General features: G+C 39.8%; 1 protein-coding gene across 1 annotated transcript in view; it reads right to left on the bottom strand.

Moving 5' to 3' along the window:
- Window positions 1-11,316: 11,316 nt before the first annotated feature.
- LOC137373755 (neuroblast differentiation-associated protein AHNAK-like) overlaps window positions 11,317-15,724 on the bottom strand; it is a 93,706-nt gene continuing 89,298 nt past the window's right edge. Inside the window, exons 11-12 of the mRNA XM_068039066.1 lie at window positions 15,083-15,580; window positions 11,317-13,903 (exon numbers count right to left, since the gene is read on the bottom strand). Of these exons, the coding sequence (XP_067895167.1) occupies window positions 12,753-13,903; window positions 15,083-15,580 (1,649 nt within the window). The 3' untranslated portion in view covers window positions 11,317-12,752. The remainder of the gene's footprint in view (window positions 13,904-15,082; window positions 15,581-15,724) is intronic.

A 15,724-nucleotide genomic window follows, 5' to 3' on the forward strand; every position in this document is an offset into this window, starting at 1 on the left:
ATGTGGCAATGGAGGGATTTATAATTGGAAACAAGGAATTTGAAGTTGCGACACTACGGTATGAGTGTTAGTGAAGATTTGGTGAAAATAGGGGAGTGAGACTTAATGTGAGATAGCATGCAAGCAATAGAATTTTGATCAAGTTGGAATTTATGAAGGGCAGAACTTGAGAGGACAGCAAGAAAATCATTAAGAGTAATTGGGTCCAGAGATGACAAAGACATAACTATGCACTTTAGTGGCAGTGGGAGTGAGGTAGACGTGTAGGCCGGTGGAATAAATGATCGCTGTGGAATCTAGGATATGGAGTTTGAAGCTAAGTTGAGGGGTAAAAAGGACACTGAGTTTGCACCATTGCCTGAGTTAACTGCAAGAAAGAGGGATGGATTTGGTAGCCAAGGTGCAGAGTTTTGGCTGGAGCAGAATAGGATGGTTTCAATCTTATTGATAAGTTGATTTTTTCCCTTAGATTTTAATTTCAGTGTAATCAATTATGTAGTAGACTCACCATGCCATCAATCATTTAATTATGCAAATACCTTCAGAGACCTGGCAGTGTTATGGCAATGCACTTTATCAAATGCTGATGTCCTTTTTGTTTGTGCACCTAAAGTGCCATTGTCACTTCATTAATTAAATAACATTGATATTACTGATCACATATCACAAAGTATAGGAAAGTCACATTGGATTTCTGCCATTTTGTTGCTATAAGTCAAAAATATCATAGAAAATGGAAACTATTTGAAGAATACTAATCGAATGTGAACAGTATCTCTTCAGACATTGAGTATATGACCTTTGGAATCCTGGAAAATCAAGATGACTCAGCTTCTTGTATAATTTCCATCACTAATATCCATTAGTTGTCTAGGAAACCAGAGTCTGTTCAGAGTGAAAGTACTTATGAGAATTAATTTGTGAATGCCTAGCTAAAATTAATAGAAGGGGAAAGTGGTTACATAAAATAAATTTTGGAAGTGCTTTTTTAATACAGGTGCTGGCTAATTAGTATGAGTATGAGCCTGTGGTCTGACATTAACTGAATTAGTGACTCAAGTTAATCTTCAGATACATTAGAATAAACCCCGCAGTAAGATGCTGCAGAATGTTGGCCACATGTAATGGAGACTCGAGAACTCGTGATTGCTTCCTGCAAAAAGTATAGTGTGGCCATCATCTTTGCACTTCCATTTATTGGCTTGGCACTCTATCACAAGTATGATATGAAATGATTGATTTTGTATTATAAGGTTATATTAATTAAAAAGGTAGAGGTATCAATGGGCCATAATTTGCTGTCAAAAGAATAGCAAGGCTAATGTCGTTCATTGTTATTTATGTGCAAATGATGCAGCAACTCCAAGCGAGGGGCAGATGCAGTTAAACTCCAATATACAAAATACACTGTTCAAGTTGCAGCACGCCACCATTAGCATCACTGTCTCGCTTACCAACAAAATTCATTGAATGACATGAAGTTTCTGTATTTGCATGGTAGATATGAACTAAATGTGCCACAGTCTTGTCCATTTCAGTCTAAGTACACTTTTAACAACATGATAACTGCTAATTACTGCTAGTCAACCCCTCTGGCACTTAAAAAAAGTAACTATTACAAGTGTGGAGGCTTATTCCTTCAGGTTTTAATTGTTGGAGATTGTATAAAAGAAGCAGCTTTTTTTAACTTTTAATTTTTGTCACTTTTTTCTCTCTCACTTAATCAAATATTTCCATCTCTTTATTTCTTTTTCTGTACCTGATTTGACATTGAATTCACCCACTCTAATTAAACTTCCTTCACAGTCCTTGTGCTGTTTACATTCAGTCCTTCAATCTGATTGGTCAAGGCGATACATGGTTGTTTGCCCTCTTCACTCAGGTCCCAGATGTTTTCCTCAACTCAACGTTATCAGCTCACACTTTCAGAAACTTACCGTGCAAAATAATTTAAAAACCTTAAACTTGCAAGACCAAGTCTACCTAACAGCTGATGCCTTTCAATGTGTTGCTGCAGCACATTATGGCCCATTAACTTTACAAAAATAGAGAATATAGTAGTCAAGATACTTCTGATACCAGTATCTTCATTATTTTAATATTGGAGCTTGCTTCGATATCATATTGTGTCATCTAACAAAGGCTCACCCAGGAAGCTTGGATTCCTTGGAGCTGCAAGTAGCCGAAAGATTAAGATAACATTTTGTATTATAATGCATCTTGAGGAAAGCTTATGTAAAATACAATGGGGAAGTGTAACATACCTAATTTGATCATGAAAGGACACAGATGATTTGTAAATATTTATATTCTCTACTTTTTGCCCTTGGGATCTCAGTGTTAGTTTTTAATGTCCTTTTATGATTCTGCATACAGAGACTCACTCCACACTCTACAACTGTGAAGTGTTAACTGAGCAGTTGTAGCATGTGGGAAGGAATCAACACCAGTAAGTCTCAATGTGGAAAAAAGCATTCGAATTTACCATGATAACATTGTCACAAAAACTATAAAAAGTAAACGTAATAGCTTGAGAATATTTTAAAAAATGTTCATTGCTAAATATAGAATTTTCCATTTAGTAAAGGAGCAGCATCTCTTCAGAATACAGTTTTCATTTCCATATTTAGCATTTTTAAGCTAGAACGCACACATATTAGAAGTTTAAAAGTTGATCGCAGTTTTACAGTGTTTCCAGTTCTGGTAATGGGTGACAAGCTGTCTGAAAAAGGTCAGCAGCAGAACAGAACTCTACAGAATTTGGTGTAAAAGATGCAGAGGAGTCCAACATGTTTACATGATTCGTGCTACCAAGCCTGCCAAGTTTGCTCATGAAAAGCAGCCTACTGGACTTCAATCCATATTAGGCATTAATACAGAGTGATGTACTTCAGAGGATTACAGTCAGGATTCCAAATAAAACAGTGCATCTGATTGGTCAGGATGCTGTGATTTAGAGCTTTTCTGAATTTTAAGTTCTGAGTCATTTCCCTGCATTACATTCATTACTGTATTTGTTAAGTCCTGTTAGCCACTCTTTTACTGGTATGAAGTTTGAATTTATTCATTGAATTCTTTATGATGCTGGCACGCAAAGCCTTTATCACCTGCCCTTCCATTCTCTAATTTTGCTTTTAATTAGTTTTGTTTTCTTTCAGGTATTAACAAAGTTGGGAATTTACAGGTCTTGAGTAGCAAGTACAATATTTCAGTGCTGGCTCCTCCATCAATTCAGCCCTTTCCTTATTTTGCTTATGTTCTATCACAATCCAAACATGGAATTTCAAGAACATCATGGCAGATTTTGACTTCCATCCAAAAGCCAGCACAAAGTCAGCATCAGGAGCCCAAACTAATTTGATTGCAACCACTCTGGTGCAGGCAGGAAATTATCCATCTGCCACACTAAACCGGTCAGCAAGACAGTCTTGGAGGGAGTAGTGCATGTGCCAGCAATGGGCCACAGAACACTCCTGCTACTGGCCCCACAAAAATTCTACACAGAATTTTTTTGGTGGCCATTATTTAAGCGGTTGGGCTGCTCCCGGCCTGGTGCAAATCGGCAGTGCGCTGCACGCACTCTGTCCACCTGTACTTCAAAATAACAATTAGAGTCCTACAAACGGTGTAGGACCTTGATTTGCATATGTAAGCAGCTTCTCACCTGAAACTGGTGGGCATACAGCTCTCATAGATTGCCAACCCTCCCATGTTACCTGGGAATCTCCTGGAACATGGTGTGGATCACCTAAGTGCTGCCTCTGGTAGCCCAGGAGATCTTTGCCTATTATGGGGCGGCACAGTGGCGCAGTGGTTAGCACCGCAGCCTCACAGTTCCAGCGACCCGGGTTCAATTCTGGGTACTGCCTGTGTGGAGTTTGCAAGTTCTCCCTGTGTCTGCGTGGGTTTCCTCCGGGTGCTCCGGTTTCCTCCCACATGCCAAAGACTTGCAGGTTGATAGGTGAATTGGCCAATATAAATTGCCCCTAGTATAGGTAGGTGGTAGGGAAATATAGGGACAGGTGGGGACAGGTAGGAATATGGAATTAGTGTAGGATTAGTATAAATGGGTGGTTGATGGTCGGCACAGACTCGGTGGGCCGAAGGGCCTGTTTCAATGCTGTATCTCTAAAACTAAAACTAAAAACTAAAATTTCTGCTGCTCATACAAGTCCCCGGTTTGGTACTGCCACTTCCGCAGCATGGCAGAGAGCTGGCCTCCACTTTGGGGTGACTGGAAACAGGGCTTGCTTTTGTGGTGATAGAGACGGGAGCTGGGTAAGGCCGACGGTGTTGATTGGGGTGGTTAGAAAGAGATGGAGCAGGGAGAGTTACAGGGCTAGGATGACTGGAAATTGGCACTCCAGGAAGGGGGAAAATGGTGACAGCAGATTGAGGGTTCGAGGAAAGGGAGTCTGGGGGATCGGGGTTTGGGAGAGATGGAGACTGGGAAGTGGAATGGGAGTTCAGAGAGAAACTGGAATGTGAGAGGGATGGGGGCTTGGGATGGGAGAGTGATGCATAAAGGGTCGAGGATGCCGTTTGAAGGGACACTAGGGATTGGTGAATAGTGATTGCGGGTTATGGGGGGAGAGAGGGAGATTGGAGTTTGGCCAGAGGGTTGCGGCTCTGGCTAGGGGTGGGAGGCAGACTTGGAATTGGGACTTGGTCTAGAGAGATGTGAGGGAGACTAGGAAATGGGGTCGGTGGGTATGGGGCACAGCATCATATGTTGCTAGAAACATGCACCATTTCAAACAGTTCAACTTAGTTGGGTAGATTTTCAACTTGCACCCCACGTGTAAAACTGGTGAGACAGATTTGTCGTCATTTGTAGAATGAATGGGCTGAAAATCAAGGATTTTCTGTCAAAGCCAGATGATCCCCAATGCCAGTTTTATGCCTGGGGAAAAGGTTGAAAATTTGAGGAAACATGATCACAGCTACAAACTAACTGAGAGCATTTGCAAAAGCTGACTAACAGGTTTTTAAAAAAAACTAAGACAGCCAACATAAAGCTGACAGTTTAAAAGTAGCCTCATATATAAGCCTTATTGCGCATGAAGATAACGGATTAGATTGAATTTATGACGGAACACAGACATGTCATAATCTGTGAATATACTAAATGTTTGATCACTTCAATAAAGGACAGTTTACAGTAGTGGTGGATTTAGGAATTACCATTGTGATGCATTTGTTAACTAAGCCATTGAGATTTTTTTTTAGCCTCCTCAGTGGCCCAGTTAGTGCATTCTGTGAGCCATGGAGATGAGGAAGGGTCAGGTTTAACTCCTGCTCCTTGCTGAGACATCCAGCACAGGCACAGTGGGTTGACTGGCCTTCTGTGTTGTATCATTCTATTATTCTATGATCTGCTGAGGTCAAAAGTGGATAATTACAATTACTCTCACAGTCTTAGGCCAGGCAGGGCAAAATCAGTCAAACCTGTGTTTGTCGTCAGTGATTAGTTAACTTATCACAAAGTGCACTTGAGCAGTGGCAGGGATGGTGGGGGCGGGAGGGGGTATTGGGTAATACCTCCTTGAACAGTATACCTTCAACTCCCAGAGACTTGACTTGGAATGGTACATCTTTAGAATAAGGTTAAGTACAAGCATCAGTTAAAATTGTGAAATGAACTTATGTCTTACAGTCGAAAATCCAGTCCTCTAGTGTTGTACCTAGTGGACACTATTAGCATTAGAATTTTAGCTGTAGTTTTCTAGAATATGTGTATATGTGAGGGTGGGGTAGAGAGCATAGGATGAGACTTGGCTGTGATGCCCCATTGATTGAATATTCTGCTGACAATTATTGTTTAGACCCACACATGAAATATGATCATTTGAGTGTGTTACTGGAGGGCTGCCAATGCTCAGAGACCTCAACATTAGTCAATACTTTCAGGGTGGAGTTTGGAATGTGACAAAACAAAATGAAAAGCAAAACCTATATGTGATGAATTGCCATTTTTTGCCCAGCTTTTATACTATCCAGAGTTTTACACTTGGACATGATACTCAGATGCAGCATTGATGCATTTCCAGTGCATTCGATTACTTGCATTTACTTTTGGAAAGGACAAGACTGCTAAGAAAATTTTAAACTTAATACCAATAATATTTTTTCATTAAATGTGCAAGTAACCAACACAATACAATTAGCCTAAACTAGAAAAATGACACTCTCGTGTAATATACTTGGGAAATTTCCTATGTAGACCATGTGTAGTAAAATGGTAAATATGTACTTTATAATGCATAGAGAAAATCATCTTCCACTATCCCAAATTGTTTTCAAAGATAATCAGCAAACCAACCTCACTGGTCCTGTTGACACAATTTGACCTCACTTTTACTTACCTGACTCGCCAGGAGCAGGGGGTGGGAGGGAGGGTCAGAAAGGTGCAGGAAACCCATAAGACAGGATTTTCATGCAGATTGTGGGGGGGTGGTGGTGGGGTGATGATCAGGAGTGGGGGGTTGTCAACTGGGGAGGAGGGTGATCCTTCCTGGGGGGTCAGCTGGGGAGAGCTGCAATCCTGTTTGGTCGATTGAGGGGGCAGGGAGTAATTCTGGGGAGAGGCAAAGGGAGGACAATCAGTGAGAGAGGGTGCTGGGGGTTATTGGAGGCCAAGGGGGTAGTGGGGGTGGCCTGAATGTATGGGGATTGGAGGCCTGGAAGGGGGGTGCATATGATCACTGGGCTTGTAGGGAAGGTCAGAGCTGGGGGGGGGCGGGGGTGGTGTAGGGTGGTAGGGCTCAAACAGTCACGCTGGACCCAGGGGGTAGGTGTAAAGTCACTCACCTCCTGGGTCACCAAGCCCTAGCCTGGATGTAGCTGCCATGTTTCCCGAGGACAGTTAAACTCGAAAAGTAGAATAACAATGAGGCTCACAGCCTCATTATATCTGCCTCCCTCCCTTTTGGCCTCAGTCAAAGCTGGAGGTGGGCAGGTTGGATGCAGGTTTAGGTTGAGTATCTGATTTTTAAGACTTTAACCCCCACCCGACTCAAACCTTGATGGATTTTTTGGGTTAAAATTCGATGCTTTATCTTCAAATTGGATGTACATATTCAAGTATATGAAAATCTCTCCCTGGAACGTAGGGCAAATGAAAGTACAGATGTGCCATCATGTGTCGAAATATCAGCAGTTCAATTTGCTAATTACCCAGTTAAGTCTTTTGTTACATTCCCTCAATCTGAGTTGTTTAATCCCACATTATCGCACATGCAGCGAAGATGAAAATTTACAACCCCGCTCCCCCAACAACCCCCTCCCCGCAACCAACCCTCCAGAGGAAAGTTGGTGATGGTTGATTGATACACTCTGCCCTCGAGTCAATGAAAAGAAAATTGAGCGTGGTGTATCAAAGGCAACCAAACTGCCACCACCGGTTTCCATTCCTGTTGAAAGTTTTATTTTTATTAGTGCCAAGCAAACGAAGTTTAAAAAAAAAACTCTGAAATCAATTAACATCTGTTATATTAATTTTTTGTTTTTCTTATTTTTAATACATTTAGCATATCTCACATGTCCTAAAGGGACATTTGTTATTCTTAGTGGGAGCCTAGGAGAAGACAAGGGCTCGTGACAGTTTTGTCCCCTAGGAAATACTACATTATCATGGATTGAGTGTATAAATCTATGCTTTGGTTTGTAGGGAGCATCAAACGCTTCATGGAGTGGTATTTGGTGTTGAACCGAAGAGAAATGTCTGAGGAACGACTTAAAATGAATCAATGCAGAAGGATGGCGTAGATGCCTCTTTCTTCAATTCCCTTTCCCTGTGAGGAAATGTTCTGTATCCACTTGACAGCTACCCACTGTGGGGTGGCTGAATTTAGCAACTTATCATGGGAGTGAACCTATGTCCTATCACTCTATGGCACACTCCACTGTATCTCAATTAATTTGCACCAGTATGCTAGCCACTCAAAAATTGCCTTCAAATAATATGAAGCCCAATTAGTAATATTTAAAATTTACGTGGCGCAGTGGTTAGCACCGCAGCCTCACAGCTCCAGCGACCCGGGTTCAATTCTGGGTACTGCCTGTATGGAGTTTGCAAGTTCTCCCTGTGTCTGCGTGGGTTTTCTCCGGGTGCTCCGGTTTCCTCCCACAAGCCATTATAAATTGCCACTAGTATAGGTAGGTGGTAGGGAAGTATAGGGACAGGTGGGGATGTGGTAGGAATATGGGATTAGTGTAGGATTAGTATAAATGGGTGGTTGATGGTCGGCACAAACTCGGTGGGCCGAAGGGCCTGTTTCAGTGCTGTATCTCTAAAACTAAAACTAAAACTACTGACTTGCTGTAGAGCCACACATGTTCAAGCGTTCAGTTAGAAATTTGAGCAGGCTGAATACCCTACTCAGGGTTTACCTGTCAATTGTTTATGTTATCTATTTGTTTACCAAGAGCACAAAATGACTCAAGGGATTGAGCAATAACTTTTCAAACTTAAAAAATGCCCTGCAGGATCACAGGATCTTTTTGTGAGAGTTGTTAATGATTATGTTGAAGAGAAACAATGGATAATCACAGAATAATCAAAAAGCTGAATTGTTTCAGTCTATTGCAGCTTCATGCATTCAAGCAATATTTGATTAACAAAAATTGATGAATCAGATTACTGTGGAATATTATTTTTTAGTTCTTTAAAATGGATTATAAATTGATAAAGGTCGACTTTAGTGAATCCATAACATGTAGAGGAATCTGCTGGCAGAGGTTTTCATTCTATTTTGGAAACTAGTGTCTGAAAAATGATCTTTCCCTTGCTGCTTAAACCTGCCATGCAATTCCCATACTGCACCACATCCTAAAATATCAGGGATGGGGGTGGGGGAACTTTCCTCGCATCATCAATAAAATGACTGGATGGGTCTTCCACATGATCACACCAGCATCTGATTGCAGTCTTCTTTGAGGTGATCTCATCGAGTATGCAGGGCCATTTCCTGTAATGTTTGACTGAGAGAGGAAGAGATTACTGTATTACCTGCAGCTGGTAGCATGTTCACAAGTTCACACCTGGATAAAATCACATACTGCATTAGTCGGTAGCATGTCTCAATATTTGTGCACTCAGCAAAGATGAAACATGCAGAGAGCCAGAGTTAACAACAGTTAAATTGTGAAATGAACCTGCTGCAGGCTTCATCTCTTGTACAACTGCCTGGCCCTGCCTCCTTTCTGTTGTAACTGCATCAGTAGGGGCAGTTGGAAGGGAACACGTCTACTGTTAATCTGATAGACACACCATCATCCTTGCCTTTTCCTCTCACACCACTAGTGTTGGACATCGATTAAACATGGCCAACGATCTGTAGGGAAACAGATATCGTGGTACAGTACCAGTGAGATCAGTGAAACACTGCCTCATTGTTGTTTATCCCAATTGCCAAGCCTGTTGTATCTGGAAGACACAGCCTTCTCCAACCTGGCACTCCAGCCTCGATAATAGCTGTTTGAGCATCCATGGAAGAACAGACTGCCCTTAAAGCCTCTATCATGGGGCCACCACTGTAGATGTCCCTGAAGCTGTTATATGCTCCATGGTGACCTGCATGTTGTTCGTTGGTGTCATCTTCCCAGAAGATTGACTGTCATGGATTTCCACCTCTGTCTGTCCTGTGCTGTCCTTACACATTCTGCATAGGTCAACTGCATTCAGTCCATGTTGTTAGATAGCCTCCAATGTTCTGCACAAGATGCTAGTGGACTCCTTCACCTGAGCCGCTATCTGCAAAAAGAATGACCCATGAGTTTGAAATCCCCAGGTTCTTCACTGGAGAGGTTTTGCACCCTTATCCTCTGACCAGCAACACTTTCCACTTCATATGTCACTGCCAATTGCTTCTGTTGATAGGAATGGGAGTAAGCCATTCAGCTCCTTCAGCCTGTTCTGCCATTCAGTGAGATCATGACTGATCTATATCCTAACTCCACCTGCCTTGCCTCCATATCCTTTAATACCCTTGGCTAGTAAAAATCTATCAATCTCAAATTTAAAATTATTAATTGAGTTAACATCTGTTGCTTTATGTGGGAGAATTCCATACTTCTACCAAGCTTTGCGCGAAGAAGTGTTTCCTAACTTCTCTTCTGAATGGTCTGGCTCTGATTTTAAGGTTATGTCCCCTTGTCCTAGACACCCCTTCCCCACCAGCATTAAAAGTTTTTCTCTACGCAATTAATTTATTGCAAAAATCCTTAAAAAAAACTCAATCAATTCACTGTTTAATATTTTATATTCCAGGGAATACAGCCCTAAATTTCTGTAATCGCTCCTCATAATTTAATTCTGGGAGCCCTAGTAACATTCTGGTGAATTTGCACTACACTTCTTCCAAGGCCAATATATTCTTTCTAAAGCGTAGTGCCCAGAGCTGTACACTGCACTTCAAATAACCAGGGCTTTGTATAGTTGTAGCAAAACTTGCTCCCCTTTACATTCTAACCCTCTAGTTATAAAGGCTAACATTCCACAAACCTTTATGATTATTTTTTGTACCTGACCACTACCCTTAATGATCTGTGCACACAGCCCCTAAATCTCCACTATTTCTAGCTTTTTGCAATTTAAAAATGCTCAGATCAATTCCTTTTGGTCCAAAATGGATGACCTCACATTTACCTGCATTGGAATCTATCTGCCACAGTTTTGCCCACTCACTTAATGCATCAATGTTTCTTTGTAACTTTATGCTGCAGTCTACACTACTTACTGTACCACCAATCTTTGTGTCATCAGCAAACTTGGATATATGGCTCTCTATTGTGTTATCTAGTCATTAATAAATACATTCATGTTTGTTTTATGTGTTACCCAGTGCACTCTCCACTGGCTCACTTTCTAATCCCTCCCCCACTCTGTGGGCCCTCACAGCCAACAGCAGGGCCTCCAGGGAAGAGTCAGAGAACCAGAGAGCAGCCTTCCCATGTTGCACTTCCATTGTTGTGGTTGATTAAGCTGCAGGAATCAATCTGCAATGGAGCCATTCTGACTGCTGGGTCTACTTATATAGAAGTCATTGCATTGACAGGTGAGGGCCGTCATCACGCTTGTACTCTACGATTGGTCAGGAAATCAGCAAGTGGGATGGTAATGCCGTGGCTGAGTTAAGCAGCCACAGCAGAGCCTGCTCCAGCAACAATCGGGTTCCTGAACTGCTATTGGCCTGCCTCACCCACTGTGTTAAAATTCTGCCCGTACTTACCACTTCAAACAAACCATGTAGTTTTCAAAATGTTATGTCTAAACATATATTTTATTGATTATACATACACTAAGTTAGCAAATGCATTAACTGTAAGAAAACTTAGCAAAGCACGATCATTAATCCACATGAGTAATACTCGGCAGTAATAGTGGCATAAATCAACAGCAATTTTCAGGATAGAAATTTCAGTTAATCATATTTACAACAAAAATATTCACACAGATTTGAATGAATTTTTAGGATTTACAGGAGAAGAACAATTTTGAATTCTATCTACTAAGTTCCACTGACGTTTTGAAATTTACCAAGAGTGATGAATCCTTTGTCATTTTTTTGGACTGTTATTCACATGCATGCTTTAAACATGATGTTTGTGATACTATGTATTACAATTATTAGATTAGTGACATGAAATCTACCATAATCATTTTAGAGAAGTATTGTGTTGTGGAAACTAGGTGGTGCAGTGGATTAGACCTGGATTCAAGACTGATGTGGTGAAAGTGTCCTCTCCCTTCTGGCTGTAATGATTCTATGTGGAATGAATTCTAGTTGATATAGGCCTACAGCAGGAAATTGCTCCTAAATTGATACGGATTGGTAATGCCACTCAGATAGACCTAATGATGATTAGTGTGAGAAATGAAAAAATACAATACTGGTGCACTGTGATATAAGCTTCTAAATGCTGAGGTGAATTGAATGGAAGGAACTTTACTCTGCAGCTGAAAATGTTTGATGCTGCCATTGGGTGCTTTCGGTGGAAGATATTCCATTCATGATCATTATCATCACTTACCTTGATGAGTACCAGAATAATTTTGTCATAGCATCTTTTATAAGCACATCCTATTACATTACCTAGGTCGTTGTGTCATATTTCTTAATATTTTTTGTTCAGAACTTACAGTTAATTCAAATTTGAAGGGTTTATTATTAGGGATGGTTTGTGGCAATTTTTATGTTACCATCTCTGATAAAATCTTAACGCTTTCTTATTTATTATTGTATTAGTTATTTCTGTCTAACATAATTTGGATGTACAAATAATCTTGAGAAAGTATCAGCACTTAGATATTCATAAAACTAACTATGCTGGTAATTATTCGAAAAGGATCAAGTTATGTGAAGACAAAACGTCGCCAATATTAACTAACTGAAAACTGTTATTAAGCTTTGTGTCACTGAATGAAAATTTAAAGGTGTGAAGCTTTGTCCCAATTATATTTGTCAAAGGTAATTATTGAGCAGCCTATACATAGATATGTAAATAATGTATAATTTACTGAAGTCGTCTATATTTTAAATTCTGAATTTGTTATTACAGTAAGTTTTATTATAATGTGAAAGTGTGATCTCTAACATGTAATACTATGTGAAATATCCTTATTGTTCTATAAAACATCTCTTTGCACAGAATAATCAAGTTGATATTTAGTTAAATGCAGAAAACAGCAAAGATAACTACTCTGTAAAAGCATCATATCACAATTATAAACAAGGCTGTAAATGCATTTTTTATTCCTTAGTTTCTGTCTTTTTAACCTGTTTTGTCTCAGATTCAGTTATGGAGATGGAAACTGTTGAAGATTGAGATATTTCAGAGAACTGTTTTTGTTCACTCTGAATCATTTCTCTCATTCTTTGGGAAATACTAGATTTATCATCAATAGCTGTTGCTTCAGGAGTGATGTCTCCTTGTACTATGGAACTCTCAGTTAAGACAACTACAGTTCCTTCGGTTTTGGTGTATTTCTTAGTGAAGGCATGCCCTTCAGCAGATACAGTGTATTCTGATTTGGGTAAGTGGAATTCAGACAGGAATGAAGAACGTTCTTTGGTAGACCTCATTGGTTCAGATGCCCCACTGCCAGCTTGTTCTTGAATAACATATTCTTTAGTGACAACTGTGGAATGTTCTGTCGGATATTTATGTGATGACCCTTCAGGTAGTGAGGATATTGGTAGGTTAGGAAGTTGAAAGATTCCTGGTTTGTCTATGCTTTGTTGTTCCTCATTTGTTTTTGTAATTTTTGTTTCAGTCAGAGCAGTTTGAAGTAGCCCAGACGAAATTTCACAGGTTGAAACTTGGCTTTGATGAGAAGATGCAGGCAAAGAAATTTTGCTTGTCTTGGATGACTGTGCATTCGTAGTGAAATCACCTGATTCCAGTAAAGCGAGCTCAGTTCTAGCAGTTGATGTCACTAATTGGCTGGGCATTAAAACATATGTGTCTGCTGCAGTGGTATCAGGGTTTTTGCACTTTATTGTTACCATTTGAGTTGTGTCATCATCAGCAGCTTTATTTTCAGTACCTTCAACAATGACTTCTTTTTTTGATGTAGAGACGTTTAATGGTGATATTTCATCCGCAGACCCTTTAGGTAAACTGTCATCACCATCAATTTTCATGTCAGTGGTTTTAACACTAAATTTAACTGGTCCTGTGCTAGATGTTGGAGTTTCACGTGCATCTTGTTTCTCACTATCAGTGCCTTTTTCTTTTTTCCAAGGTGATGAAAAGCTAATTTTTGGAAATTTAAACCAACTTGTCTTCCCCTTTGATGTGGAACTATCATTTATTGTTGTTACTTCAGCATCCTTTTGGCCTTTGAGTTCAGGAACCATTTTATTCAGATCCTCACCAGTTTTTTCTTGAACTGAATCACCTGAAACATCAGATGTATAAGAAAAAAAAGAATGTTAGGGAATTTAAATTTAACCTTATCTAATGATGAGATTCTAACCTCATCATTATGCTCCCCTGCATTTGTCTAATCAACATTCAATTCTACCACATGGTTTATCAACAGATTCTTTTAATACTGTTTTTTTCCCCTGAATGAATGGGCATTAAAACATCGAGACTGCTACTTTGGACATTAACATGTACCTTCTTCATGCTGTTTAATTTCAAATGTATATACTTTCATTGTAGGTACATTCATAATTGGCCAAAGCTTTTCTCCCTCTGTACCCTGCAGTTCTTTTCCTAATGCCTTAGCATGTCCCTTCTGTTTAGTTACATCATCAGCAACAGGGCACATAATATTACTACAAATGACTGATCGAGTTATTGATTATGTTGTAACAGCATTAAATTTTGTCTGTAACATTGCAATATTTATAGACTTGAGGTATGAATCAAGTTCTTTGCTATGGTTCACTGTTGCTTTCTTTGAGGAACGGACCTGAATTTTGAAAGCATTCATTTTCAAGCGTGAATTCACAGATCTCTTTTTATTTCTCAGGAGCGATTAAGTCGTCTCTTGTACCTCTTGTTTCTTTAGTGTCTATAATAGTAGTCAACAATGATGACTGATTATTACATTCTGAACGTTTCATACACACCTTTCTTTCACAATATCTATTTCAAATTACTACTATGCCAAATTCATATCAACATTACCTGTGATAATTCATTTACCTTCATGCTGAAGGTAAGCATTTCTAAATTAATGCTAATTTTAACACTATTTAATTTATTATCTAAATTTGATCCATTACCAAATGAAGCACAGTTTTGGGATGAAATACTTTCTGAAATCGGGGGTGGGTGGGGATGGTGGCATTGGTCTTGGATAGCAATGCAAAATAGTCGATAAAAAAACAGCCGGTTTTGCACCCCATCCGATTTTATTTTCCATAGAGTTGCTTGATAAAGAAACTTGTGCGTGTGTAAAAGAGGTTCCTACTTGTTATTGCTCATTCTGCTCTCAAGCCAAAGACCAATTCCACATCTCAGTTGTGTTAGCTCCAATAATTCAAATTGATTCATTATTATCATGTGGCTTAACAATTAATCTGCACATTACCAACTTGAATATCAAATGCCATTACATCAATACCTGGTTCTTTTGTCACAGCCTTGGCAAAATAAGGATCTTGAGGTAGTGAGATAACTTTGTCTGTTGTTTCGATGCCAAAATCCACATCTGGAAACTTAAATTTAGAAAGGGAAACTCCAAATAATGACACTTTCTTCTCTGTCTTTTTCATGCTGGGATCCACATCTTCTGCCATAATAACCACTGAATCAGCATCCACATTTAATCTTGATGCATGGATAACAGTCTCCGGACTATCGAGGCGCATTGATATATCGGGCACCTTTGGATCACCTTCAAGTTTCAAGCAGCTTGCATCAACATGGACATTACGATGCACAATTAATGGCTTTTGTACATTTGACATTTTTAACATGGCATCAAAGCCCTGTAATTCACTATCACAATCAATGAGCTCACCAACAAACTTTTCAGGTTCTGTTTTTACAGCAGTCACTTTCGCCTCAGCATCAACGTCAGGTGCTTTAGGCAGCTTCATTTCTACACGACATGGTGGTCCTTCGACAGCAATCTTTGGACCTTTAATATCCACCTCAGGATTTTCAAGGGAAATATCTACATCAGATTTTGGGAACGTGATGTCAACTTTGGGTAGGCTGACGTCAAGATTTGTCTGGGGAGCTTTTACCACAGGTGCAGAAG

This window comes from Heterodontus francisci, chromosome 9 (assembly GCF_036365525.1).
Source record: "Heterodontus francisci isolate sHetFra1 chromosome 9, sHetFra1.hap1, whole genome shotgun sequence".
Lineage (NCBI taxonomy): Eukaryota > Metazoa > Chordata > Chondrichthyes > Heterodontiformes > Heterodontidae > Heterodontus > Heterodontus francisci.